General features: G+C 46.9%; 1 protein-coding gene across 13 annotated transcripts in view; it reads left to right on the forward strand.

Annotated features, from left to right (window-relative positions):
- Positions 1-27,095, forward strand: part of RNF220 (ring finger protein 220) — a 165,621-nt gene that overhangs the window by 135,329 nt on the left and 3,197 nt on the right. For all 13 annotated transcript variants that reach the window (NM_001109987.3, XM_040704659.2, XM_040704658.2 and 10 more), the window contains 6 exons: positions 1,752-1,848; positions 2,877-2,963; positions 4,636-4,691; positions 6,388-6,466; positions 20,114-20,222; positions 21,431-21,505. In NM_001109987.3, coding sequence (NP_001103457.1) covers positions 1,752-1,848; positions 2,877-2,963; positions 4,636-4,691; positions 6,388-6,466; positions 20,114-20,222; positions 21,431-21,505 — 503 coding nt within the window. The remainder of the gene's footprint in view (positions 1-1,751; positions 1,849-2,876; positions 2,964-4,635; positions 4,692-6,387; positions 6,467-20,113; positions 20,223-21,430; positions 21,506-27,095) is intronic.

Raw genomic sequence — 27,095 nt, forward strand, 5'->3', positions numbered from 1 at the left:
ATTACTGCCCCATCACCCCCTGCGACTTCTCAGGCAGCTTTGAAAGACTATCCAGCTTCTTTGACAGGTCTCTCTTAGTACTCTAAATCTTCTCCCAAACATTGTGATGAACTGAAGGTTTCAAGATTTACTAGATGAGCCATTGCAGCAAGTGGAGGCAGCTCATGACATATGTTGGCTGGCAGTGTGTGGCCACTACACTTGTAAAGGCTCTGATGGAAGGAGGCTGCCCTGGTGTCACTGCAGAGCTGACCTACGAGCACCTCTTGCACTACCTGACACGCAGGGTGGATGTGCATTGTCGATGCTAGTAGCGTTGCTTCTGCTGGAAATTAAGGCTGGCAATTACTTTCAAGTAAAAGGTAGTTTATGCTTCTAGGAAAGGTTAGTCTTAAAATCATTGTCATGCTACGGTTATCCCTCGTTAAGGACCTTCTTTATATTCAGGGAAGAGAAATATCAAATCCATATAAACAAATTTTATTGGGGGCTTAATGAATCAGTGAAAGCATCCGCTCCAAGAGAGCGACAGTAAAGGGCTCTGTCTGCATGGTGTCCTTGGAAATGAGACCTTCGCCTTGCCCTGTTCTCTGCATGGGCACAGACTTAGGAGTGCAGCTCACTCCTCTCAGCTGGGAAAATGCAACTCTGCTGCTGATCGTGTGAGATTGTGGGAGCCCAACTCAAGCCATCATATCACTCAAAAAGCTGACTTAGGTCTGATCTTTCTTCAGAGATGTGACTCATATTCACCATTCCTATGTTAATGACAGCTTGTCTTCTGCACTTAGAACTAGGTTGGCAATGCAGAAATCTACCACCTCTGGGGCATTCATGCAAAGCCAAGGCTACCTCTACCTTTCTTGTTGGGTATCTGCAGGTAGGATGTGTTTGAAGGCCTGGTCATGGACTTGGGTCAGCACCCATCTGTTTGTGCCCTATCTGCTTTGCCCTCCACTTAGTACCTACATCTGTCCCAGGAGAGTGGCATGCTAAGTGAAGGAGCATGCTGGAGGCAGCCAGAGTGAGCAAAATTAGGTCTGCATAGGTTATGTCCCAAGACAACTTAAATCTGCTGTAGAATTGAATGCAGATGAGGACCTTGCATTACCCTAGTAGCAGGATATCTTCGTTTTATTTTCAATTGCATGGGAGAGAGCATGTCCAGTGTTAGATCACGTAATATAAGGGTTTCCTTCCTATTACTAAACTTCAGGTAGCGAATAGGAAGTGAAGATTCATCTTCTGTAGGTGCTTGCATTCAGTTAAAAGAAACCCGATTACAACCAGCTATAACACAGTCAACAAAATTCTTTGGAACCACAATAAATCTATATACTGCTAGAAGGGGGTACTTCTTGCACAGCTTGAACCGTTTCCTCTTGCCTTGTCGCTGAGCTTGGGACTGGGCTCATGCCTGATCAACTCTTGTTAGAAGTACAGGACTCCTGTTGACTTGTACTAGAACTTGCTCAGGTAGGAAGTGTTCATAAGGGGCTGCTAATGACTGTGAAGTCTGATGTTTTCTTAGAAGCAGGTTTGCTTTTCTTAAACATTTTAAATAATAATAATAAAAACCCTGAATGCATTGTTTGTTTGGTTGGTTTTTTAAATGGCAATACCTTTTGTGAGCCTGTGCAGAGTAAAGGATGACCTGCAGGCTGATGCTGCCCTCCTGTCCTTAGGAGATCTCCTTTACTTGGTCTCCACTTCAAATGCTCACCAGCACATTCTGTTGTTTTATTTTCCAGGTTCTGGGTTCATCATGTGCAGCGGCAAAGAGAATCCAGACAGCGATGCCGACCTGGATGTGGATGGGGACGACACACTTGAATACGGGAAACCACAGTATCGTTTTTGAAAGGCTTATAACTGAGAGGGAACCTCGAGATCCATCTTCAGCTAGTGCTTATATAGCAGGGCTCTGGGTAGCATTGGACAGTGTGTCCAGCCCTACTAGAAAGGGCACCACCTTCCCCAGTTGCTACATTATTTGAGCTAATAGGGATTCTCAGTTTCTTCCCTTTGAGATCCTTGTGTACGTACTGATCTATTTCAGATCTGGTTGGTGAAGTCTGTATGAGACGTTGCAGGAGATCAAAACTACTGTTTCTCCAATCTGTATTTCATAAGTGATACTAATTGCAATACTCTTGTCTCTGTCCAGGCATCTTCCATATAGATAGCTTTTCCTGCTTTGTGCTTAGAAATGTCGTTTATTTTTCCTAAGATATTTGTTTGATTTCAGGGGTTTTGTGCAGTAAATATTTCAAGCATTATTCACCTGCCGCTGTAACTGCAAGAATGAGTTTTTATTCCTTTTGTGAGACACTTCATTAAGGGCAGTTTTCTGGAACTCCAGCTGGGAGCCGGACTCTTCAGACACAGCTCCAGAACTTCTGCCCTACAGCAGCTGTGCAGCCATCAAAGAGGACTTCCTGCAAGGGTATTAGGCAGACGTTGATATAGCTGTGTTGAGAGGGAATGCAAATCTATAGAATTAGGTTGTGTTCAGATCTGTACTGGTCTTTAACACCAAAGCACCTAGCTTTAGCTGGTAGATCTCTGTACTTCAAACAGAAGTAGTAGAGTTGTGCAAATTGCACTTTTAGAGGTTGAGGAATGGGTTTTCCTCTTCTGAAAAGCTGTGGAGTCTTGCTGTCTAAGGACTTGTCTGTATCTTTCCACCTAAAAACAAAACTCCCATCCAGAATCTAAAAGCAAGCCTCTCCATGGGTACCAGCTGCTGTTCCTTTGAGGTTTTTGTTTCTGGTTGATGTGAATTTGTTCTGCATCCCAGATAGTGTTCCAGCCACCTCAGAAATCTTTCCATTGTCTGCAGCAAGGCTGTATGTTTCTTAACCCCTTGTGCTCAGGTACACGGAGGCAGACGTTATCCCTTGCACTGGAGAAGAGCCAGGTGAAGCCAAAGAGAGGGAGGCGCTCCGAGGTGCTGTTTTAAAGTAAGTGCTGTGCCGTGCCTTTCTGATTTGCTTGTGTTATTTTTGGGGAATCTCAGTTAGTGGAAGGTATCCATTTGTTTGACCAAAGCCACAGTGAGGGAGTCTTACAAAGAACCACTGTGTAACAGGTGGGTCTCCATTCCTACCTGTGCAGTCTCATAAAACTTCCCTGCCCGCACTCCCCCACCTTAACCACCACACTGCCCAGCCAGTGCTGTCTTCTCCCTGAGCAGTGCTGGACAGAAGGTGGATTCTGGTCATGGGGAACCTGTGCTGTGTCAGGGCCTTGTGCACATCTTGCCATGTGTACAAGATCTGAAACTTGTTCAGTGTATTAGGAGACAGGCACATAAGGTATGATTTCATTGCATCACATTAGTGTTGCAGGGTACACAGACTAATCCTGCATGCAGGTCTGTGCAGAATGTGTGCTCTGCCCACAAGCATACATCAAGAATGTAGGCAGACAGCATTCAGGGCACTTGGGGAAGCATTTCAGGCAAGTAAAATGAGTCTTAACAGAGAGCTAGGATTGCTTTTTAAGCCCTCTGCCCTGCATAAAGCAGGGTTTAAATTACCCCTCTGTGTCTTTCACAGAGTGATCCTGTGAGGTCAAGGTTGAAGTGATTGATAGAGCAGTGAAATGAAGTTTTCTTACTGCTTAGTCTGTCACAAACACTAGTTCAAAATTAGGTCCCACTCCATAGAAGTGTGTATTTGCCACACTGGATCCAAACCATTGATCCATTCAGTACTTTGCAAACTGTGCTAGACCACAGGCATGCCTCAAGGATGCTAAAGCTCCTTCACAGCTAAGAAGAAGCAGCATTGTAACAAGAGTATCCCTTATTAGTGACTGCGGACGTTCAACACTTAAGTGAGACAACTGAGGACATGAGATGTGGAAACCTAGTTCCTTCATGTGACTTGCACCTAAGATGTTCTGCTGTTTGTGTGAAGTCTTTCCATGTCTCTCTGTAAAGCAGAAGAGAGAACGTTGCTTGTAAAAGCACTTTGAAATTTGGGCAACTTTCTGTAGAAATGCAGTAGACTAGCTGATGCCCTGAAGCATAAGCCTACGTTACCTTTTGAGCACAGCTGTCACAGCTCATAGAGCTGAAATGTTATACAGCCACAAGTATACAGGCTCCTGGGAAGATTTCTTTCTCCTACTGCCTCTGTTACTGGCTTGCAAATGAATGGATGGGGCCAGGAGTGGTCTGCACTTCAATGCTGCCGTTCTTCAAATGGGAAAATGGGAAGGATGGGGCTTGTGATGGCGTACAGTTAGTTCTAAAGCAAGAAGCTATTGCAGCATGGAGGATTTCTGTTCACTGGTAAGGTTTTCATCTTTGAAGCTGGGTATTCGAGAATGAGCTTTAGGTCACGGGTGCTATTTGATTCCCAAGCCTTCAGTCAGCATCACAACCCTCGTGTGATTCAGCAGAGGTCACAGCTAGAAGAGCAGGTTGGGAGTTCTCTGGTGGAGATGTGGGCTAACACAAAAAACACCTCCTGCAGCAAGCCAGCAGCTCACATTTGATGCTTAGACTGATGGTTAGAGAAGTAGTGGGAGAGATGTATGTCGATTGGTGGGCAAAAGGACTGGCTTTTCCCAAGCAGCAAAATCTTCCACGTTCAACCTTTAGCATTCTGCCCTTCTTTCTTTCAGTGGTGGCACACCCAGTACTCGAATAACGCCGGAGTTTTCTAAATGGGCCAGCGACGGTGAGTGTTAAGCATGTCAATAATTCATCCGTTAGCTACAGGAGGGCAGATGGATATTCCATATCTTCTGATTGCCAGTAATTAGGAAAATGATAGGTGCAGACGCTCTTGCACAGTACCAGCAGATGTGTGCACAACCTATCATGTTATCTTTTTTGAAAATATATAGCACATTGAACTGTAGTCAGTGGATTTGGGGAAGTTCCCAAAAATGGAACTGTAAGTGATATGGTGATAGAGAGAGGGGTTGGATTGACTTGCTGTCTTGTCACTAAAAGACAAACTACTATATCACAGAGGGAGCCATCAGAGCTTGACCGTAATGTTGTTGTTCAGCTGTTAGGAGTTTAAACTATATAGGCACCTGTTGCTTTTTTTTTTTTTCCCCAGCTGCTTATCATCTTCCCTTCCTTAAAGGGGTATGGTGGAGGTTCTGGGATCTGTGCTACCTTGTGACTTGTAGCAGAGGTTCCAGAGCAAACAAGTGAATGTGAAATTTTAATTGACATTATTAGTAATTCAGATTATTTGGAAGCCCATATAATTAATTGAGGGGTAGAGGGTTAAACCTATTCAACTGTTGCTTTGTTTTATTTAATGCCAGCAGCGCTGGAAGAGTAAGCAGCAACCCAGTGGAAATATGAGAATAATAAAACCTGGCGCTTTCCAGCTGTAGATGCCAAATCCATTTCCAGAGCTGGGCAGTGCTATTCTAGCTCCCTTAGGAAGGGAACTGAAGCTCAGCGACCTGAAGAGACTTGTCCCAATGATTCTGTTTCCTGTTCTATTACCGCAATGCTTTGGGCATTTGATTCCCAGCCTTTAAAGTACCTACAAGACATAACTGACTGTCAGTAGAAGGGGGGGGGGGTTGGGTAGAAGCAGTTTTGCTGAAGGCATGATGATTAAATGAAGAACATAAGATATCTATCGCAGGCGTTTGCTTCTGTGGGGTAGGCAATCACATCTGTTTTCTTTGATGTAGGAGCACTCGCTCGTAGGTGCGTTCAGCTTCAGTAACTGCAGCCACAGCAGTGATGAGGAAGCAGCTCCGATGGTGCTTGCTATGAGCTCTGTTTTCTTCATACCTTTTACATGAGGCAGCGGTGCTGAACCTGCAGCCCAGGGACTGGCCCCAGAACGGTTCATCTGGCTTGTTTCTGACCGTTATCTTTCCTGGAGGCTCCCACCCCTCCAGTGTTGGGAGGAGCCATGGGACTGCTGGTTGAGAAGAGAGCTACGAGCAGACTGTTCTGTCATACTACTTAGTGGCATATATTTTTCTCCCTGTCTGTGTCTGAAGGGTCTCAAAAAAAGGGAGAAGCTGAGAGCAAGGTCTGGGGTGGATAAGTTTGCTCCATAGTCACCTTTCTGGAAGTACTTTTTGGTGCAACAGCTGCATCAAGCCTTTCTGAATTAAATCCTGCCTAAAATAGCTGGCACATCTGCAAGGGTAGTCAGTTTGTAGTGAAAAGAGGGTACGTAGTGTACCTTCAGCCTAACTTGTGCAACTGTGCTATGCAGGGAGAGGGCCTCCCTGCCAGACAGGGATATGTGGTATTGGTCTCCTCTCATGAAAAACTGACATGAAAATGACTCACTGGAGCCCTCTGCTTCTGAAACTGTAACTCAGACTATGTTATCTCAGTGATAAAATGTCCTGTTCTGTTACTAATTTCTGTTCTTCCCTCAACAGAAATGCCCTCAACGAGTAATGGCGAAAGCAGTAAACAGGAAACCATGCAGAAGACCTGTAAGAACAGTGACATTGAAAAGTGAGTGTAAAGTAGATAGCTTCTATTTCTTCTTGGTTTTAAGAACCATGGAGTCCATTGGCTCTCATTTGTCTCTGTTTTTGAGAGCAGTCCATTGTCTCTGTTCTGTCTTTTCTAATGTACTTGCACATACCACCCTCCATCTTTCCAACGAGGGGGATCCCAGCAGTCCCATAACTTGGCAGGAGCCTCACTGAGAGAATTAAGATCCAGATTATATCTCTGTATGGTTACTAGCAAAAATATTTCTCAGTCTCTATGTTTATTCTACCTACAACCCTTCCAATCAAATCAGAAATTTGACTCTCAGTGTTTGAATGTTCAATAATGCAGGTGCTCCAGTCATCTCCTTTCCTTTCCCTCTGCTAGCTGGATATCCTCCAGCATAGGATAGAAAAAAATGCTTTTTCTCCTGCACTTTGTGATCGAGTAGCAACGTCCCTCCTCAGCTTCCTCCAACAAGCTGCTCAGGAGATGTCCTGCTCAGGCAGCTTTTGGCAGTCCAAGCATACAACTGCAGGCTGTCTACTGTAGCCATGGACTGTTAAGTGTGGGATTTTTTTGAGTTGGCAATTGCCTGAAATAAAACATTGTCCCAAGATCAAGTGAGAGGCAAAGCGGCTTGAATGAAATGGTAGAAGTGAGAAAAGTGGGTTTTAAGAAGGGAGTATTTACATTTTGGGGCTGAGATATATTGATAATTCAGGATGGGGAAAAACCTGATGTTGAAATGAAGAAGATTTTAAAGAAAGCTATTCTTTAATGTAGTTAACTAACTTCTTGCCCTGGTCCTGATGCAAGAGCTTGTGTCACTTGCACATTGTGGGGTGTCTGATAGCTCAGGCAGCCTGGCAAAGCTTTTGCTCACAACCAGGAGTTATAGCTGAGGAAATTCCCTGCTGCAGAGGAGGCTTTAACACTGCTTTGCAGTCTCAGCACTTTACTTTCTGCAAGACAATTTATTGGCATATCCCAAATGTGGGCTGTGTTCTTTCTGATACTTCTCGGTGAGCAGACTTTGGCCAAAGACCACAGAGCTGGAGAGCTCACAGGTCAGTACAGAAGCAGTGTTGCCCTTAGAGCAAGCCTGGCTATTGTATATGTCCTGGTGGCCGGGACTTGAGAATACACACATCCCATTTGCCCTGATCTGTCAGCCTCTGTCTCAGACAGTGCTCCAGGCCTCCTGCCTGTCAGACTAGCAGCCCTCCACCCTCCCAGATCTACTTCTATTGAAAATCTTTAAACTGCAGGAGCTGAAAGGATTTGACATTTTCCAGAACACTTGAGCTCAAGTGATAAAATTGACATAGCTTTAATAATCTGATCAAAGAGGCTTTAGCTAGCACCTTTTGAAGGATCCCAGAATCCTTTCCAAACAACGCTTGTGCCAGCTCTGCTGTGAAGTGGAGGAGTGTGTGTGTGTGTGTGTGTGTGTGTGTGTGTATGCACATGTGGATATATATGCACACATCGCCTTGTTCCACAGTAACCTTGTCCTGCTGTAGCTTCAGTGCTGCAGAAGGTGCAAAAGGTCAGCAAAACCCAATAGAAATTACAGGAAGGACCTCTGTGTCTTGCTGAGTCTTTCCAATAATGCTGATTTTTAAAGAAGCAGGGAGGGCTTTTTATTTAAGGCCCTTTATTTCGCTGAGGTTCAGAAGGCAAGGTGGTGTTTCAGGTGAACAATTCCTAACTGCTGGTTTTTGTTGATGTTTTGTTGGGGGTTTTCTTTTTTGCTCCTTTCCTTTGAGATTTGTGTGTGATAAATAGTTTCTGTCCTGCCATTTAAGGAGTCTGAATGCTCTGTGTGCTTGTCTGTGTGGAGGGGTTCGGTTAAATTAATTGATAACAGGGATCAGAGCTAGAAGCCTGCAGAAGGGGGGTGGGGGGGGAAAGGTTTCATACTGTCTGGCTGTTTCCCACTCCACTGCTGAGCCATGATATATGGCGACCCAACCCAACAGGCTAAATTGATTCATCTCTAGTTCCTGTTTCTTAATCTGGACCTAAATTGGTTTCATTTTTCTTGTATTGGGTGGCACTTGCAGGAAGTTTTCGGCAGCGTCACTTTACACTCTTGCTTGTAACTTTAATTTTTGCTTTTAGACCTGAATGTTTTTGATAGGCGTGTTAAGCACTGCATAGCATCTGATGAGTATTTTCTGAAGTGTTGGGAAGCACATGGCTTACCACCTGTACCAGCCGTGCCCTCCGTTCAGGCGGTGGCTAATGGAGTTAGCAGTGATCTGTTTATCGATCCTTCCCTCTCACGGGTGACGTCCCTTCCCCTTCCCCTCTTCCAGAAATACACCTAGGCAAGGAGGGCGGTGTGTCTCTGATATGTCAGCACTGAGAAATGGAACTCATCTGTGTTAGCTCTGAACTTCGAGTGGCAGCCATGTGCTGCGGGCCCAGATAATCTCATCTCTGTGCCAATGGAAGGTGTCTGGACAGCATCACTGGGTGCTTTGTGCTGAAGGCTCCTGCGAACAGACAGGCCGTGTGGACCCTCAGCAGATGGGCAGAGCTCAGCTGGCATGAGATGCGGCTCCGGTCAGCAAAGCGGTCCTTAATTGTCCAAAAGCCCACCCCACATCCTCTACAAGAGACACAGAAGTGCTTTTCCCCACAGAAGTCTTCCTCCTCCTCCTCCTCCTCCCTGGAGCTGCCCATGGCGGCCTGGCGCCATTTTGAGGCCGAGGTTCCCTGGGGTTAAAAGCCAGCATCTTAATTCAGAGTGCCAATGTTCAATTTTGCTTTCTGCCACCAGACTAGATTGCAGGCCAGCGAAAGAGTCTGGGTTAGTGGCCCACTGGGTCACCTCCCATTTGTTTTCCTCAATTTTGTGTTGTCATAAATTCATTCCAGCCCGTTGTGGTTGATCAGTTTATCTCCGCCGGGGCAGGGAGCGCTGCGAGCATGATGTATGGCACGGAGCATTGTAGCCAGCCTCTCCATGAATCACTCCAGCTGGTTGGTGTCAGCCCCAAAGCAAACAGGCCCCGGCCGCTGAGCGTTGACTACGATGAGCTCAGTATGGGAAAGAGACATGACGTATGAATGTTTATTTAATAATTCTCTAATATTTCCAGCGGAGTGTGGCTGTGCCTTCTGGGGGGAGGAGGGGAGGTTGAAGAGGGAAACTCTAATCTGTTGGGGTGGGTCATAAATCAGGAAGACAACATCATTAATCAGGGATGGGACCAAACTGGAAGGAGGTGGGACTGGAGCTGCCATCCTCAGTGGGAAGGGGGATGTGCTCTTTTCCTTTTTTTAAAAAAAAGAACAAATCCTGTTTCTGATTCTGCTTGGCCCCAGCAGCGCTGCCCACATAATAGCAAGTCCGGACACATGGCTGTTTAAGTGAGTATGCTACCTCCACCATAAACCTTGCGATGCGAGCTTGCCAAGCATTAAATCCCTTTATAATTATCTTCTTTATATAACACTTCATGCTCATCATGGTTCATTGGATGAGATGCTCATCGGGTTAAAAATAGGGTCTGGGAGACAAAAAGCAATTGTATTCTATTTTTCTGGTTTCCTCTTTCTTCCCCTTCCCCCTCACTTCACCTCTTTCTAAAGCAGCTGTTCAGAAAGCATTGGCTCCAGCATTGGCTGCTGCAGGAGCATGGGGGAGAGCATTAGTTAAAATTGAAGTGTAGGGTAAATTCCACGTGCAAAGAGCAGTAGGTGAGACTGCAACGTCTGGGTCTCAGGCCCTCTGCTCCTGGGGAGACAGGTTGAGACTGGAGCCTCTGCTCCAGCGTGCAGCCAGAGGATTAGCTCAGGCCTCAAAGGCAAGGAGCCACGCTTAAGCCACTGTGTCACAGGGAAACAGAAGCTGTCGTGCATTCACACCAGAGGATAAGCGCTCCCCAGCCCTTCTCTGTAATGTCACACCATTAATAGGCTTTGGTGGTAGACAAGAAAATCCTGTAGCAAGGATAAAATTTTTTAAAATTACCTCAGGCCATTAAATGACCTAGCCCTTTGTGCTCAGAGGGGAGCATGGGGCTGAGGATCTGCAGCAGGAGGCTCCAGGCTGAGACCAGCCCACGCAGGCTGGAGATGGGGTCTGGGAAGCATGGGGTTGTTGAAGCTGGGCTGAGTGCTGCCCATGTCTCAGGGCTTGTGTCCAGGTCTGTTATTTATTTTTTAAGTTTTAGTTCTTCCTGTCAGTAATTTTAATAGAACGTAATATGTGCTGGTGGTCAGAGTTGGAAAGGTGCGTGGGCAGATGTTGGGCTTTTTTTTATGAAGTGAGACATTCGCATTACTTCATCCTCTAGGTTGGGTGTTCAGGCTCTGGTGGTGAAAAGAGTGCTGGGTTTTCTGCTCCCTCCTTTAACTGTTTGGTAGAAACTAGATGTGCCAGCGATGGTCTCAATGTGATTACCACTGTGCCAGCTGAAATTCGGTCCGTGTCATGGTTCTTCCCAGGGTAGCAATTAACGAATTGGATCAGCCTCTTCTCCCAGTTAACTAGTGACAGGACGAGAGGGAATGGCCTTAAGTTGCACCAGGAGAGGTTCAGGTGGGACATTAGGAAAAGCTTCTCTGAAAAGAGTGGTCGGGCGTAGGCACAGGCTGTCCAGGGAGGTGGTACAGTCACCATCCCTGAAGGTGTTCAAGAAATGTGGGGATGTGGCACTGAGGGATGTGGTTTAGTGGGTGATGTTGGTTGTAGGTGGACACTTGGACAAGATGATCTTTGAGGTCTTTTCCAACCTTAATGACTCTGTGATTCTACGAAGCTCAGCAAGGCAGGCTGACAGGAAGAGCTCAGACCTGGTGTGACGGTGGCATCTGTTCAACGGTTGTATCCAGAGATGGGGTCTAATACTCACACTTTGGAGGCAGTTCTTGCAGACGCGTTGACATCTTCCTGCAGTGGAAGGGGTGCTTTTGTCTGTAACATTTTAGAGCTGAAGTGGCTGCCAGCTCTTGTGGCAGTAGCATCCTCATCCCACTATGAGCTCAAACCCCAGGAAGGAATTTTCTTCCTATCTTGCAGGTGCATTTGAGGCTTCTTGCCTTTCATGTCTCTTTGCCCTCCTCTTTCTTTCCTTTTTTTTCTTTTCTTTTTTTCTTAGTTTCAGAAATGCTGTTAACTTTAATTTGTGGAGTTGCTTCCTGGGAGTGAAAAATCGATGGGGGGCTATCGCAGTGTGAAATTCGACTGTCACTATTGAGCTATAGAGTTAGCAAGATGTCTCAGAAGGTAAAAAATAAATCGTGGCCCAGCAAGTGCTCAGCTGTGCTATTTCAAAGGGGATATGAGGCTGATGGTCCGTTAGAGGGTACTTCAGTTAGATGGATGATGATTCCCGGTGAAATATTGGAGTTATTCCATAGGTAAGAGAAACTTTAGCTTATAAAACACAACCAACTGCCTTCTAGCAGACGGATTCTGCCCTGAGATGTGTGAGCAGCTTATCAGAGGGAGGACTCATCCCTAAAATTAGCCTGTCGTGTTTAACGATGTCTCTGATGGAGCATTTTAGATCCTCCTGTGTCCCTTCTGAAAATACTTTGAGGATGTGACTGTTTTTCACATCCCTTACCTACACCGTAGGAATTAACGGTCAGGGACTGGGGTTTTTTGTTCTTTTTTTAGGAAATGTTTGCATGGTGCTCAGAGGCTCTCGAGAGAAAAGTAAGGATTATTTGTAATGTAGGCTATGTTCTTTGTTTGGGTGGAATGTTCCCTTGAAGAGCAGAAGAGGGGCCATGTTGTGCCCCTTCCGCTGCCAGTTTGCTGTCTCTCCTGTGCATCTGTTGGAGGGCAGCCCTGGCTGCACAGCTTCTCTGTGTGCTGGCATTAATAGAGCTACTGCTTTCTTTGGCACTTACTGGCTATTACAGCAGGACTCAGTAAGTGTTTGTGCTCTGCCAGCTGCTGTGTGACAACAGGATGATTGGGATTATGGTTCTTGGTAGTTAATGCATTTCTTAGGCTATAGTTAGTAAATTTAAATACGAAGTAGTACCAAAAAAAAAACATGTTTGTATTACTTCCCAGCTAAACCATGCCTGGGACACTGTAGAGTGTGTAATTATTTATCTTACACTTGTGTGCACGTTTGTGATACAACAGAGGGGAACTTTCTGCTGCAAGGAGCAGTTTTAAGCTCTATTTAGTTCAGCTTGGTGAAGGTCTTCCCAAAAAACATAACACCGGTGTTACACAAGCAATGTAATTAACATTTAAAAAACATGTTGATTTTTGCCTTCACTTTGGTGTTGATGCTTGTCCTTCCTCACTGCCCACCCCACTGCTGTGGCCACTTCATCTTATTTACCCACTCGCTTCTCCTTTCTTCTTTGTTTTGGACGGTTTCTATCCCCCCAAAGCTCTGTTTCCCACTCAGTTGTGTAAGCATTCCTGCCCTTCCCTTGGACAGCCAGCTCATGACCTGTCCTTCATCTCCACTGCTGATTTCCTTTTCCAGCTCTGGGACCACAGTTGGTTATGCGATACTAAAGTGCAATGGCCTCATGTTTCTTTTTGAAGGCACATTTACCTTAAATGATGCTAATTCTGATCCTTTCTTTCCCCGTGAAAGGAAACGGTCGCGGTGTAAAAGTTCTAGGCCAGGCAGCACAAGTTGTAGGAAGTTGTCTGGAGGATGTGTTATCACACTGCCCTTGTGCACCTCCAATCAGTGCTCATGAATGGGGTTCTGGAAAGCATATCACCTCGGCGATAAAGCCCTTAAAAGGCTGCAGATGAATCCAAGTGGTGCTGTAGTAGCATAGATATTTCCTGTTTATTTTGGCCATTTGGAGGCAGGCCATGGGAGTAGAAGGCATTTCGTTGTGCACAGGCTCAGCCTAGGAGTCTGCTATTCCCCTTCCACTTCAGGGATATTTTACAATTTTAATGCCCTGATTATCCAGCCAAAGCTACCAATAATCCCAGACTACCCCCAGACCGCAGTTGGATGCTGGGTTACAGCAGACCTAAGTCTTTCCGCAGAGAAATAGGCCTGCCTAGCTGTACGTGGAGCTTGGTTGTAATCCAGACTTGTTTGCTTGTGGATCAGGCAGTCTCGGTAGGCTGGAACCTGTAACCCGTGTTCCTCGTTGGGGAGCAGAGCTGCACTTCCCATCTTCACCACCTGCCTTCTCTGGCCCTGATTTGTATTGAGACAGCACGGCGAGCCTTCACAGACCTATTAGGGATGCGCTTCTGATCCACCAGGATGAGGGACGGGTTTGAAAAGTGACTTGGCGTATCACCGCACAGCGCGTGCAATAATTTGTAGTTAGGAATTGTGCTCAGAGAATTGTTTTCTAATTCAGCCGGTGCTGCCCCAGTAAAACCTGCAGCAGAATGCCCTTCCGTAGCGTGGCTTTTCCCTTTATCGCCAAAGCTGCTCCAGTAAAGCGATGGGATTGCATTTATTTCCTCTTTGGAACGGGGGACATCGTCTCTAAATCGAGATCAGAATGACCCGTGCATTCTTTCTCCCAGCTTTCATGTCGAACCATAATTGCTCAAATGGCACAGTTAACATTTTGGCGCAAGCTCAGTCTTTCACTCGCTGCCTTTTTAAATCAGTCCCAGTGGCCGGCAGATACCGCGCAGCCCTACAAATGCATCTAAACACGCTGACTCCGAGGCTCCTTCCATTCTGAATGATCAGCGGTGCCATCTGTCTCTGTTTTGATTGGGGCTGGGCACATGTGTCCTGGCGAAACCTGGGCCAAAAAGAGAGAGAGAGAGAGAAGAGCCAGCCCTGAATTTACTTCCTGCTTCTGTAGAGACATCGTTGGGCTCTGCGTTGTGGAGGCGGAGGAGAAGGGAAAGCATAATGAATTCTTCTGTCGTTAAATTCTTTGGGGAATCTTTACCCAAGTCCCAGCTAAATGCGGCTTAAAATGCAGCGGTAAGCTCCCCTCAGTGGTATTGCGGCGGTGCGTGCAAGTGTGAGAGAAATAATTCTTCTGTGGGGGGAAAAAAGACACAACATTGTTGGTTCGCATCGAGATGAAATTAGTCGGAATCAAACTCTGAACTTGGCAAGCAGCTGCCGGTATTAACAAGTTGTGCAAGCAAGTATAACACAGAGGCGCTGCTGGTGGAGGGGGCTCAGCACTGTGTGTGTGTATGTGTGTGTGTTTATGTGTGTGTGTGTGCGCCCTTGCATGCACCCCGCTCCAAATTCACTACTTAGAACACGGAAATTAGAATGGGGAACATTGCATTATTCATAACTTGGCAACCAGAAGCCGGGGCGCCTTGCCAAAATAAACTATTCTCTATAATTACAGGTGAAGCAACATTCTTTAATATCTTACAATACAAAAGCATACATTAATCAAGGAAAGAGGGCTCGTTTTTTTTTTTCCTAGAGGACAATAAATTAGCATCCTTGCCAATTTCCTCAATGCACGTGACGATGTTTTACAGGATTATAAGTCAGCCTTTTTAAAGGAGGTTAGTCTGAAAACAAATAAACCGGATAAATGAGTTTTTTAGCTAAATAAAGGGGAAGGCAGCTCCTAAAGTGTTGACGTCTTGCCAGCTGATCCGCTTTTAGTGCTGGCATCCTCATGGACAGTGGGTCTAAACTTTGCTTGGTATGATTCGATACGGCCTTACTGTGATAGCAGCCTTGTTGGGCAGTTTGCTGCGAGGAATGAGGCCCTGTGGCCCCATACCTGCTGGTATCCCCTAGTAGAACTCACACACATCTGCCCTGATGACCCCTCCATCATTTTAGCAATAGCACGTGCTGCAGGTAGCGCTTGCTGACTTGAAAGGGAGGACGGGTTCTTTCACCAAAGTGAAAACAAAAAAGCATCCTTGTCCTGGATGACCTCGGGTTGCTTTTAGGTAGTGATCGTGCACCGGTGCTATGGGGATCATTTGGTTTGAGCAATCTCAGACGTGAGTACGGACTGGGAGAACTCATTGAGAGCAGCCCTGTGGAGAAGGATTTTGGAATCCTGGTGGACAAAAAAGTGGACAGGCACTGGCACAGCTGCCCAGAGAGCTGAGCGTGCCCCATCCCTGGAGGTGCCCGAGGTCAGGTTGAATGGGGCCCTGGGCAGCCTCATCTGGTGGGGGGCAACCAGCCCACAGTAGGGACCGAAGCTGGATGGGCTTTGAGGTCCCTTCCAACCCAACCCATTCTGTGATTATTTTTTTTTATCAGATCTTAAAACGTTGTGCCCCACAAGGTGAGTTGTGCATATTAGGCTTTCTGTTCTGCCAGTGAAGTAGCGTTTGTGATAACCATCATCTGGAAGCATGGTTGGATATGGCCAGGAGCAATTTCTTTGCTCCTGGAATTTCATTTTAGCTTTACTCTGCCTTCAAAGCATCAACCGGTCTGTTTCTTATATTTGGGATATGTAAGCTGGTAGCAGCCTGACTTCTGCCCCCGGTGCAGGGAAATGGCAGGTATGCTCTGCTGGGATCAGGTTCTCCACCTTGGACAAGGGGAAATAAGGTCTTTGTTTAAAGATAAAGCTATCACTCCCAGGTTTGTCGCTGCCACTCTGTGTTTACAGGCACACAAAAATAAAGGTATGAGGACAGGAGAGGAAGGTCAGAATACCAAGTGTCAGAAGTAGCCCATGAAATCTTATTGATGGTGCGTTTAATCAGCACTGAGCATTTTTTTACAGGGTACACACAAACAGTGGAACTGTAAAAAATATATGGAATGCTGCGTACAGTGTTAACATTTATGAGGAAAGTAGCATTTATATCCATTAGAAGTAAACCGAAGGGGGATATTTATTGGAGGCTCCTCACCAGCAGGGTGCTTCAAATGAGACCTGGGTAAGGGGAGGATGGGGTATTCACATGGGTCGAATAGACGGGATTCTAGATGCAGTGATGTATTCCTTGTTTGTCTGTTTGTTTTTGTATGATGGAAGGGAAACAGAGGTGAATGGCTGCTGCTGGTGTGTGGTACGAAGCTTTTGCTCTTGGGCCTATTCCAGTCAAACATTTTTTTTTAGCAGCCCTTAATATCCATCTGGGAAGGGTTAACTGAAGCCAATCACTTTGACATCGGTATCTTTTTGTTTCCTTTTTGGTCCAGTATTTTGTTGATGATAAAGCACAGGCTTAGTCAATTGAGAGATTCCAGAGCTGCAGAATCAGAGATAATTTAATTAACAGAATTGCTTGTGATTGCCCACTGGGACAGCGGGTAGGAATTGCTCGATTTAATTTGGAGAAACAAAGATCACATGCATGCTAATGTTTGACAAATAACCCGTGTTTGGGTTAAAGTTTTTTGCAAAGGGGAGGCAACCTGTTCCCAGGGGAGATTTCCCAGCAGGTTCTTGCTGAGTAACAGCTCAAAGGTACAGATAGGTCCTTTTTCTCTTACATGGCATTTTTGTGCCCTTCTCCTGGCCTTTTATGTGAACAAAAGCAAGGATTTGCTCAAAGAAAGTAAGTTTGTTCTTCTTTTTTTCGTTACCAACAAGAGGAAGAATGTGTTTTGAACAGTAGAAAAACACGTATTGGGCACAAAGACTGGAAAGTGCTGTCTTCCCAGTCTTGTAGACTCGCTCTGTGATACCCGATGTCCTCAACTGTAACTGCCAAGTTTCAGGAGTCCATAGAGAAGTACAGGACCAAGCTTCCTTTGTGAAGAGCCCTTCCTTCACGTTTTTGCTTCAGTGTGAAAGTTCCTGCTCAGGCTCTCGTATTTGTGGTGGAGGTAGGTGTAGCTTCACAGTAAGAATGGGACGTGCCTTCTTGAGATGTCCTCTGTCAAGGAGGAGTTGGTGATGCTGCTCTTCTCCCAGTTGGAGCAGCCCAGGGCTGGATGCATAGCTCCTTGCAGCAGTTGCGCTCAGCAGCTCTGTCCTGAGGCTGATGAATGACGTTATCCAAACACGTCAAATCAGAGCACTGAGGCACAAAATTGTTAAAATGGTTCTCCCACATCCAGCATATGAGGTCAAGGCAAAGCAAGGAGCAGGGCTCTGGAGCCACATTTCTTCTTTGTTGCCATTCCTTCAGCCTTCCTTGGCGTGGTGGCTTGTACACAGCCTTATTCCGTCCATGGAGTTCGCTTCGCTCTGGACTTGCTCAGCCCTTAAAAACACAGCATGAGCTGCTCCCAGCTGTCTCCAGGTGAACTCGCATGAGGTGTGCATGCGAGAGGGAAGCCTCAGGGAATTCCTGAGATTGCTGCTGCAGGAAGAGTTGCTCTGAAGTGATACTTATCTTTAGGATACAAGCAGCAGGTTGACGGTAAAATGTCACTAAATGGAATGGTATGTGTCCCAAGTGTGCTGGCCACCACGGGAGCCAGACACATGGGAAGTGACTCTCGTCTTTATTCCATCCCTGGAGGTAGTTCCAGTTTCCTTTATTTACTAATGTTCTCCCTATTTCCCTTGACCTCATTTCCTCTGGCTTTTCGGAAGCAACCATGCAATTATCGCTCACTTTGGGTTGACCCTTGGCCCCCGTGTCCCTTGTTGCTGCTGCTCCAGGAGGCTTTCCTGAAAGCTCAAGTGCAAAATACTCACTCGTGGCCAAAAACCTCTCTCTTGCGAGCTAGGAGCTGTGCTTTGGGCACAGGATTTGTCCTGAGAGCGCACTTAGCAACAAGAACATGGAGTTTAAAGTCTGTCACAGCCGAGCTTTGATCAGCGCTTGGAGATACTGCTGTGGCTAAAGCTCCCTCTCTTACCAATGCACCCCAGTCTTGTTAATAAATGTATATTTAACAATGTCTGGAGCGTATGAAGTGATAATAACTAAATCAATACCTCCCACATTGATTGTCCAGGATCCCTACAGCGTGACGCACGCAGCGGTGCGGTAATTTTCCAGCTAACTAGCACCCTGATCTACAGCCCTCCTATTGATTGGCCATTGTATCAGGCAGCCTCTGAGCATTATTTCTTATACCTCTATTCAGCCTCCTTTTCTGATTCATTCATTTATTACTGGACAGGTGCGATTATCTCAGAGACTTTCCAAAATTGGCTGATGGGGGTCAGCCATTTAGGCCTCTATAAACAAGCCATTTTGTATCCTCCAGTTGTTGCAGTGGCAAATTCTTCCTTTTCAAGCTTTGGCCATTATTGGGCTAGGTCCGGAGATGAATTGGCTTTTGCATGCATCTGCTCAAGGATCCCTCTTTTCCCTCTCCTTACTGAGTTACCTGCTCTTCAAAGGAGGAAGCACGGTTCCGTGGATGGTAGGGAATTTAGCAAGGGTTCCTGCCTGCTGCCTTCTAACTTCTGGTAGCCTCATGCATGCGGGAAGGAGAAATGGATTCCAGGAAGTCAAATTCAGCTGCAGCCTTCATCTAGCATCAGCTTGTTGACAGGCCAGGCTGGAAGGGAAATGATTTTCTCATCCCACAGTAATCTTTAAGTTATAAATAAATAATCCTATTCCTCCCTCAGACAAAACCAACAGCTTTCTACACTTTCTTTGAAAATACTGACAACTCTCCCTTGAGGGTGAGAACCTAAACTGGGATATGATAATAATTTATACCAACAAGCAGGAGCGAGTGGATGTTTCACAGCAGGGAGCTTTGTTTCTTACTGAAGCTCTTTCATTTTGCTCCAAAGAATATTTGTTGATACCAAGACTTGGATGTCCCCGTCCCCACGTGGTTCCCATCCACCAGGCTATTGTGGGACCTGTATTTCTTTGCCTTTTTTCCAGTTTACGAATTTCTGCCATTTTTTAATAACTCATTTGCAATGAATCTCCTTCTGATTCAAGAGAGAGAGAGCCTTAATGTCAGTGCAGCACTCTGCAGACCTTTCCTGGGGAGTGCTGGAGGGCCCATCCCTGTATCTGCACTGTGCAGAAATCTGATTTTGCAGCATGCTGGAGTGACACATCCTTGTCTGTAATGCTCCCTGCATCTCGTCTGCTAAGCGTTACTGCCTGCCCTTGCTTTTAGGTTGGCAAGTTGCTTTTTTCACCAGCCTTGCAGAGCCATGAAAATACACTTGCCTGCCCTCAGCACAGAGCCTCTGTGACAAAAGAGATAATGCTGCCCATCAAAAATGACCCTAGGAAATGGGAAAGCAGTGGTTGTAAAGCTGCTTTTATAGCCTCCCTGTTGGCACGATGTCTGTTGCTTTTGGTTTCTCCTTTTCAGTATTAGAAACCAACAATCTAGAGCATGGTGTAATGTAAAAGCAATGCGTGGATCCTCTGTAATGCAGATCTTGTGTTCCACGAGGCTGATGGTCAGCAGAGGCCTCCGTTCTTTAAGGGGAAGAGCAGCTCCTGTTGCCCACACAAAGTTAGCTCACCAGCTTGGAGGAGCGCCCAGAACCTTGTCCAATGCGTTTGGTCCCATGGAATCTCTCAAAGGAGACAGGAAAAGAGGGGGGAAAAAAAAACCTAACAAAATCTATTATTTAAGTGTTCGCGTCTTGCGGAAACTTGCTTTCTATGCAATTGGCAGCACCAGTCCTGTTGTGCTGTTGTGATGTGTTTGGACCTGCTTAGTAGCCGACCTCCAAGAATTCACACTGGGCTTTTCAGGAACTCTTTTTTTCAATGCAAGTTTGAATGTTGCTCGCTTTTTCTTCTGTTGCTCACCTGTTGCGAGATCCCTTTCCCCCTCAACTCTTAACAATCTCGTGTGCTCAGCGATGTTCACCCTCCGTCATCTTTTGCAGAATTACAGAAGACTCTGCAGTGACAACATTTGAAGCACTAAAGGCTCGTGTCCGTGAGTTAGAAAGGCAGCTTTCCCGTGGGGACCGCTATAAATGTCTCATTTGCATGGTGAGTAGCACTCCACTGGTGGTAATGAATCAGAAGTGCCTTGGTGTGTCTTTGCCTTATCTTTGCTGAGGAGGGAAGAAGGTTTTCTCCTTCCTTTTTTTTTGGGGGGGGGGGAAGAACTCATCCTCATTCCTGTACAGTATGAAGAATCTCTTTCCTTTTGAGAGTAAGCACTAGGTTGTTTTAGAAATGGGAATTTCTGTGTCCCTTACATTGCTCCACTGACTTTTGTAGCCAAGTAAACCCCGACTTTGGAAGACTTTCAGTCTCACCACAGGGAATTCCCAGATACCGGTGTTCTCTTATCTTTATATACATAAAAGAGCATATTCCACGATCTGAGACCCACCCTGCGATTTGAGAAGAAGAATGTTGCCTGTTTAAAACTTGTCCTGCTTCCTCTGTGGTGGTGCTGTAGCCTCCCTAAAGAAAGGTAGCAGCTCCCTCTGATGGTCTGAGCTTGCAAAGCTTTTCGTCTCCTTGTTAGGTCTTCGTTCTGCTGATAGCAGGAGAAAAGTCTACTTGGTAGAGAGCTCCCTCTGCAACTTGAGCTTGATGCGTGGCGCTGTCTCTCCTGCCCATGACTTGTGGGTATGGGGATAGCAGTTCCCCTGCCTTGTCCCATGAAAGGCACAAGAGTTCACTGCTGATTTTCAGGGGCTTATTAGCGATCCTGGAAGGCACTCGAGCACGCATGTCTGCTGAAGTGGCAGCAGTGTTATTGGGATATAGTTAAGCTGTTGCTGCAGAGTAGAGAGTTGTGATAAGGGTTAATCTTACCCCGTTGCTGTTTTTTATATGATCTGGTGACCCTTCTGATGGGAATAACGGCAGGTGGCCACAGCAACTTCAGATGCTCTTGCGATAACTGTGCTGAGCCAGGTCACCACTTGAGTGGATTATGGGCTTCCAGCAGTTCTGGGAAGCCAGAGACTTTCTGCCTCTGCTGTACAAACATTGCTATCTCTGCTCAGTTCTTAAGTGGAAAGTCAGCAGAAGTTTGTTAACAGGAAACCCTCTTAATTCTGCTTTGTTTTTCCTTTGCCTCACGCCTCATGGTAGACCAAGACCAGACCTCTCTTGCTTTGCTAATGGATCATCTGTAGTCTGACGCCGTGGCTACAGAGAAGGGTGTTGCGATGGGATTGGGAATGAAGAATCAGTAGATCCCTGCTATGGAAATAACCTATTTGCTTCTTCTCCTTCAGGACTCCTACACAATGCCCCTGACTTCCATTCAGTGCTGGCACGTGCACTGTGAAGAATGCTGGCTGCGGACTCTGGTGAGGCTCTTGGCTACTTTCTTATTGACTAACAGACTTCTCCCTTTCTTTTGGGATACTTTATTTTAAATCACCACGGAGAAAGGTGCTTTTTTGCTTTATTTTAAACAACCTAAGTGCTGTGCATGCAGGCTTCGAGGTCTTTGCCACTTAACACCCCACTCTAGCTTTGATTTCACTGAGCTTTGTTTGAGTCATCGTTACCAAAGCACACTCCTGCTCGCTGCTTGCTCCTCTGCTGCTATGGGAGCAGCCTTGCCTCACAGCAGTGCCCTGTGTGGCATCCATGCAGAGGGAAAGCTGTGGGAATGGAGGCCAGATCCACTGAGATTGCAAGGAATGAGTAGCTTCTGGGAAACCTAATATTCACCTGAAGCAAAGCGAATTGTCTTCAGGATAGACTATAGAGACAGAAGCTTTTATGAATATGAATCTGTGGGTCTTGGATTATTTGAAATAGCGCTGTGCAGTTTTCAAGCATACACCATTCTGTCTGGAAGATTGGGGATTACCTTGAGCGCCGAGTAGGTGACCCAACGCAGTGGTAATTTATACATGTGCTGAAGGACATCAGGTTGAAATTTAAGGTGTTATTAAATATAGTGTTTTCCTTTCCTTTGTTAAAACCGGGGGCTTTATAATCAGCTTTTCATTTCCCCTGTGCAGCTGATTTTCAGGCTTTCATTTCACTCAGTCAGTTGTGTTTTCTACTTCTCTTGTTAGCAAGATGATAAGGCGTTGGGCTGCAGCAAATGTAAGGGAATGCCACTCCTAAAAACTGTTCCTGTAAGGCATTACAAAATCTGCTTTATAGAACATGTTGTGTTCTTGGAATTACGATTAAGCCGATCTTGCTCCTTTAAATCCTGCCTTTTAAAAGTCTTGTCCAAGGAAAGTTACCAGGATGGTGAAGTGCCTGTGGGCTTCAGTACTAATAGCAACTCAATAACTTGGCTATCCCTTGGGCTGTGTTTTATAGCTCTTCAGCTACACCCCGTCACTACTTAGATTATACAAGCTTTTGTAAACATTTTAGCAGCATGTTATAAAAGACACATATGTGGCCACGTAGCTGTGAGGTGTTTGGATGAATGTGCGCCCTGCCACCTTTGCTAAGCGAGGACTAATCTTGTTCTTGTGCAGTGCTTCAAGCAGAGGATAAAACACTAATTTCTTTTTACTCAAGTCTTTGCTGTGTCTTCTTCCCAGCAGCCGTAAGTGATGTTTTAAATCTGTCACACCGGTTTCAGATGGTTCTTAGGCTCAGCAGCTTCAGTCAGGTCCCTTTGTTTCATGGTCACCGCTGCTCATAAGAACTGGAAAACCTCACTCTGGGTGCCAAAGGGTTGTTGTATCTGGGTACCTGTGGGGGAGCGCGGTGCTGTCCGCACACGGCTCTTCTGCCGACCAGGCGGGATGGGAACGGTCCAGCAGGAGAGCATATTAGGGCTTGGCACTTGCATAGGGGAAGCAATTAATAAGTGGCTACTCATGTGTTCCCCAGCCCTAGCCTCTCCCTGCAGCCCCCAATTTATTACACCAGGCCTTTTCACAAGGCATGCTTGCGCTCTTTCCCGTCTCAAAAAAAATCTCCCAGCCTGGGTTCGCATGTTTCTAATGTAACCATTAAAATGTAGCCCGAAGACAGCAATAAAAACCCTGGAACGCCTTGGTGCTTTTGTGTCTTGATCAAAGTCAATGTGTGTAATCTCGTTAAGACTGCCCTCCTTCCCCCCTCCTTTTTTATGAATTTAATGGCATACAGCAGCTGGGCTCAGTGTTTAATGCTCACCAACCTGCATTGTTCTAATTAAGGTATCTCCTTTTATTTCGGGCACAAAAGAGACTCTTGTTTTTTTTAACAAGCGAGGAGCTGTGGGATAGTGTGTGTAATAATCGCCGCTGTTACCTTTCCCTGGGAATAAAGCTGGCTCCCCAGCAGGGCAGGAGGGGGATCGGAGGGGATCCATGCAGCACACATGGAAAGGCTTGGCCGGGGGAGAGGGGCAGCGTTTTTTCTTCTGTTGTGCAATAAACAATTAGTTGGAGTTCATAGGAGCTGGGCCGGGTGGGTCGTGCGGGGCTTCCGGCCGTGTTCCAGCGTTCTGGAGAGCAGCCATCCCTGCTGCTCAGACACACCATCGGCGTGCCTCTGTTCTGTGGGTTTGTGTGAAAGAGGAGAGCGGCGCGTTGAGCGTGGCCTTGGAAATGGAGGCTCCACGTGCCTGGGAGCATTTGTAAACTCCGGCGAGATGTTGAGGATGGGATGAAATCTGGTGCTGACGTCTGTCACGGAGCAAGGGAGGGGAAACTGATTTTCAGAGGTTTGGGGTTTTGATATTTTCTAGGGTGCGGTACTAGAAGGATCCGAGCATCTCTGGCATCCTCAGGTTGCTGTGGTGTCTGAGGGCACTGGTGTGAGGATCAGGTCTGGAGAGCACTTAGGCTTCCTGAAAATGATTCTTAAGTTCTTGACGTCCAATTCCAGGTTATTACTGTTCTCTCGCTGATGGAGAGGGGGAGGTGTTTGTAACCACTGCACATGGCTGCTGGGCTCCCCAGCTCAGGTACTGGAGCTCAGTGCACCAGACTGGCTCCAAGTCTCGGCAATGAAGCATCCACCAGAGCTGACTCCTTCTCTGCATCCTGTTGCTCTGGGGTTGCTGCATAGCAGAAAGGGGCCCTGAAGGTGAGTCAGGGGAACGGAGATGGCGGATGTTTGCAGACAGCCCTCCTCGAGGTGGCCTTGGAGGGAGGGAGGATCTGTCCCTCCACCCAGCACCAGGAGTAGAGGAATAAAGGGTTTGCTCTCCTTCCTGAGGGCTGTGGTGCAGAGCGCACAGGTGTGGGTTGTGCCATGTGTACCACGTGCACTAGTGATATTGCTGGTCCCTGCTTGCTGGTTGTCTGTGGCACCTGACACCGTGGTGTTTTTCGCTCATGTACAGCACTGAGTGCAGACAGAGGGCTAGTGATAGCATCAGGTTGCACAGAAACTGGGACGTGAGCCTTAAGGGAGCTCACTGCCATCCCCTGTGGGAGGTGGGTGCCTGCTCTCAGCTGGCTGTTGGACTGCTTCCACGTGCGTGGGGTGAATCTCCCTCTGGAAGATGTTCGGCTGCCCCTTCTCTATCTTTTTCCATTAACTGAGAGGTCCCCTACAGCTATTCGGGGGTGAGCCTCATATTTTCCTTCTCCTGGAATGGATGCTCTGACAGGAGAGATGGGCCATCTGCTGCACCGCTTTTGTGGGGAGGTTTGGAGCCACTGTCCGTGGTGGTTTGGGAGAGCAAGTTTGATGCACGTCTGTCAAAAGTAATTCAGGTTGAGGTGATCTTCCCAGGGGAATGGATTCTCGAGTTCTTGAAGTCCCTCTGAGCTGCAATTCTGTCATCTCCCAAACCCCCGTATCCTTCCTTAGGAAATAAATGGAATTAAGAGTGAAGTCAGGCCGCTGTTGTCCAAGCTCGGAGCTCTTGTGGGCGTGACATGCAGGGCTGAAAGGGGAGGTTAGTTGGAGCAGGTGCATTTGCTATGAGTTCCCCTCTGGCCTGTACAGCCAGAGCCAGCATTTCCCACGTGCATCTGCTGGTCCCACGCTTGCACTTGCCTGTCTCAGGCTTATACGAAAATGAGGACTGCAAGAGCAGGAAAAAATCACTTTTAAAAAGCCTTCTTCATCACAGAATGTGCTTTCAGGGGATCCATCAATAGATGCGTATTCTCTGCAGCTGACACATTTATATCTCTGGTAGATGACACCGCTGCGTTCCGAGCCTTTCAGCTTTTTCCAGGCTATAACACTGCGCGTCCCGTGTGGGCTGCAGTATTTGTCTAAGAAACAGTGCAGATAAAGAGCAGTCCTTCAGGGCCTTCACGGGGCCTTCCTGAGCCAGCAGCTGCACGGAGGGTGCCGTGCTCCGTCCTTTGTGGTGTCCATACTGCTGTGGGGCTGCCCGGTTTCTCACAGTGTATTTCAGGTTTGGCCTTCAGCGCCCTATGGCAGCGAGCTCCGTGCTTTGGGGAGGCTCTGGGAGAAAGGATGCTCCGCCAATGGCCTTAACCCTACACCTGCAGGTGTGTGAGGGGCAGAGGGGCCTCGGCTGGGTACGTCACCGCAGGGCTCAGCTGCCCTCCTGGCAGAAGCTGTCTCTTGGCTCCCATCAGCTCTGTTTCTCCTTCCTATAAAGCACGGAGCTTCGAGCCCAGGCTTAACGATGGCACTGCGTAGGCGAGGTGGCTGTGTGCGCTTCTTTCTTCTCTGTGCCTGTTGGCATATTCAGTTTGGAAACAGCCCCACAGGACAGCGGGAGGTGCCGGAGCCCTTCCCTTTCAGTTTTGTTCCCTGAGCCAATTTACAGCAGACATCACGCGATTATTTTTTCTTTCTGACTATTATTTTTAAGAGCAACTTTAAGACAAAATACTCCAATCCTTCCTGGCACCGCGTGAGCCCTAATGGCTTCTCAACGTCTCAGCTCTCATTAATGTATTTTTCAAACTGCTACCCCGAGTGATTAGCCCGTATTGCGGATCAATCACTTGCCAAATTTTAATTAAGAAAGGAGGAGAAAAAATAAACTCCCTCCCTGTTTCAGCCCCTTTGCTTTGCTCTGTAACAGCCCCGGAGCAAACTTCTCGCTGCAGAGTTTTATAAACCCCTCCAAAGTGGGGTTTATAATGGAAAAGCTGAGGTGGCCTTTACTCCAGCACACGCAGCTATAACACATCAAGGCTTTTCCATGAAGCGATGATGAAAGGAGCAGAAGGACCTGGAAAGAAAAAAAAAAAAAAACCAAAAAAAAACCAAGAAGACCGAAAGAAATGGCCGACAGGTGGGACTTATTATTGCACAGCGTTTTTATTTCAAGGGAAAAGTTTAGTAACCCCAGCTGGCAGGTGAGCAGTGGGGGGGCACACGCTTTTTCATTGTGCCTGTGTGTGTGTGTGTGTGTGTACAAGTTGGTGTGCCTCTCTGCAAGAGGGAAGAGCTGAAGTGCTGGTGGCAGTAAGTGTTGTGCACCGACACCAGAAGTCACGTGTAAGGAATGGGGTTCTGAACGATTTCGGTCCAGAAGGGAATCGTCAGGACTCGGTTCTGAATTGCAACACACGTGCTGCTACGGGCAGAGGATGGTGGTTTTGTTTAAAAGAAAAAGGTTCCCCCCCCCTGAGTACAAAGTCGGTGTTTTTGCTCAAGCTGTTGAATGCCAGAGTGAGTACCACGGAGACCCGGGGACCTGGGCCTCAGGGGTCCAAGAGGAGCCCCCTCTGTGTGCAGGTAAAGAGCATCCATTGCTCTGTGGTCAGGTCAGGTATTGCAGAAAGTAACCCAACTGGCTCAGTGTGTGTGTTGCTGGGTCCTGCCTTCTGGTGTGGTGGAAAACGTGGCTCTGAAGGCCCACCTGCAGCTCTCACGTGGGGAGAATGGAACCCCAAAGCCATCAGCATGTAGTGCAGAAGGGGCCGAGGTCCTGGGGTCTGGCAGCATAAATCCACCCATCTTCCCTTTCCCCAGGGTGTGAAGGAATTGCATACCTGACCTTGCTTTGCTGCAGAAGAGAGACCTGGGCAGGGCATCTTTCCTTAC

The sequence above is a fragment of the Gallus gallus genome, chromosome 8 (assembly GCF_016699485.2).
Source record: "Gallus gallus isolate bGalGal1 chromosome 8, bGalGal1.mat.broiler.GRCg7b, whole genome shotgun sequence".
NCBI lineage: Eukaryota > Metazoa > Chordata > Aves > Galliformes > Phasianidae > Gallus > Gallus gallus.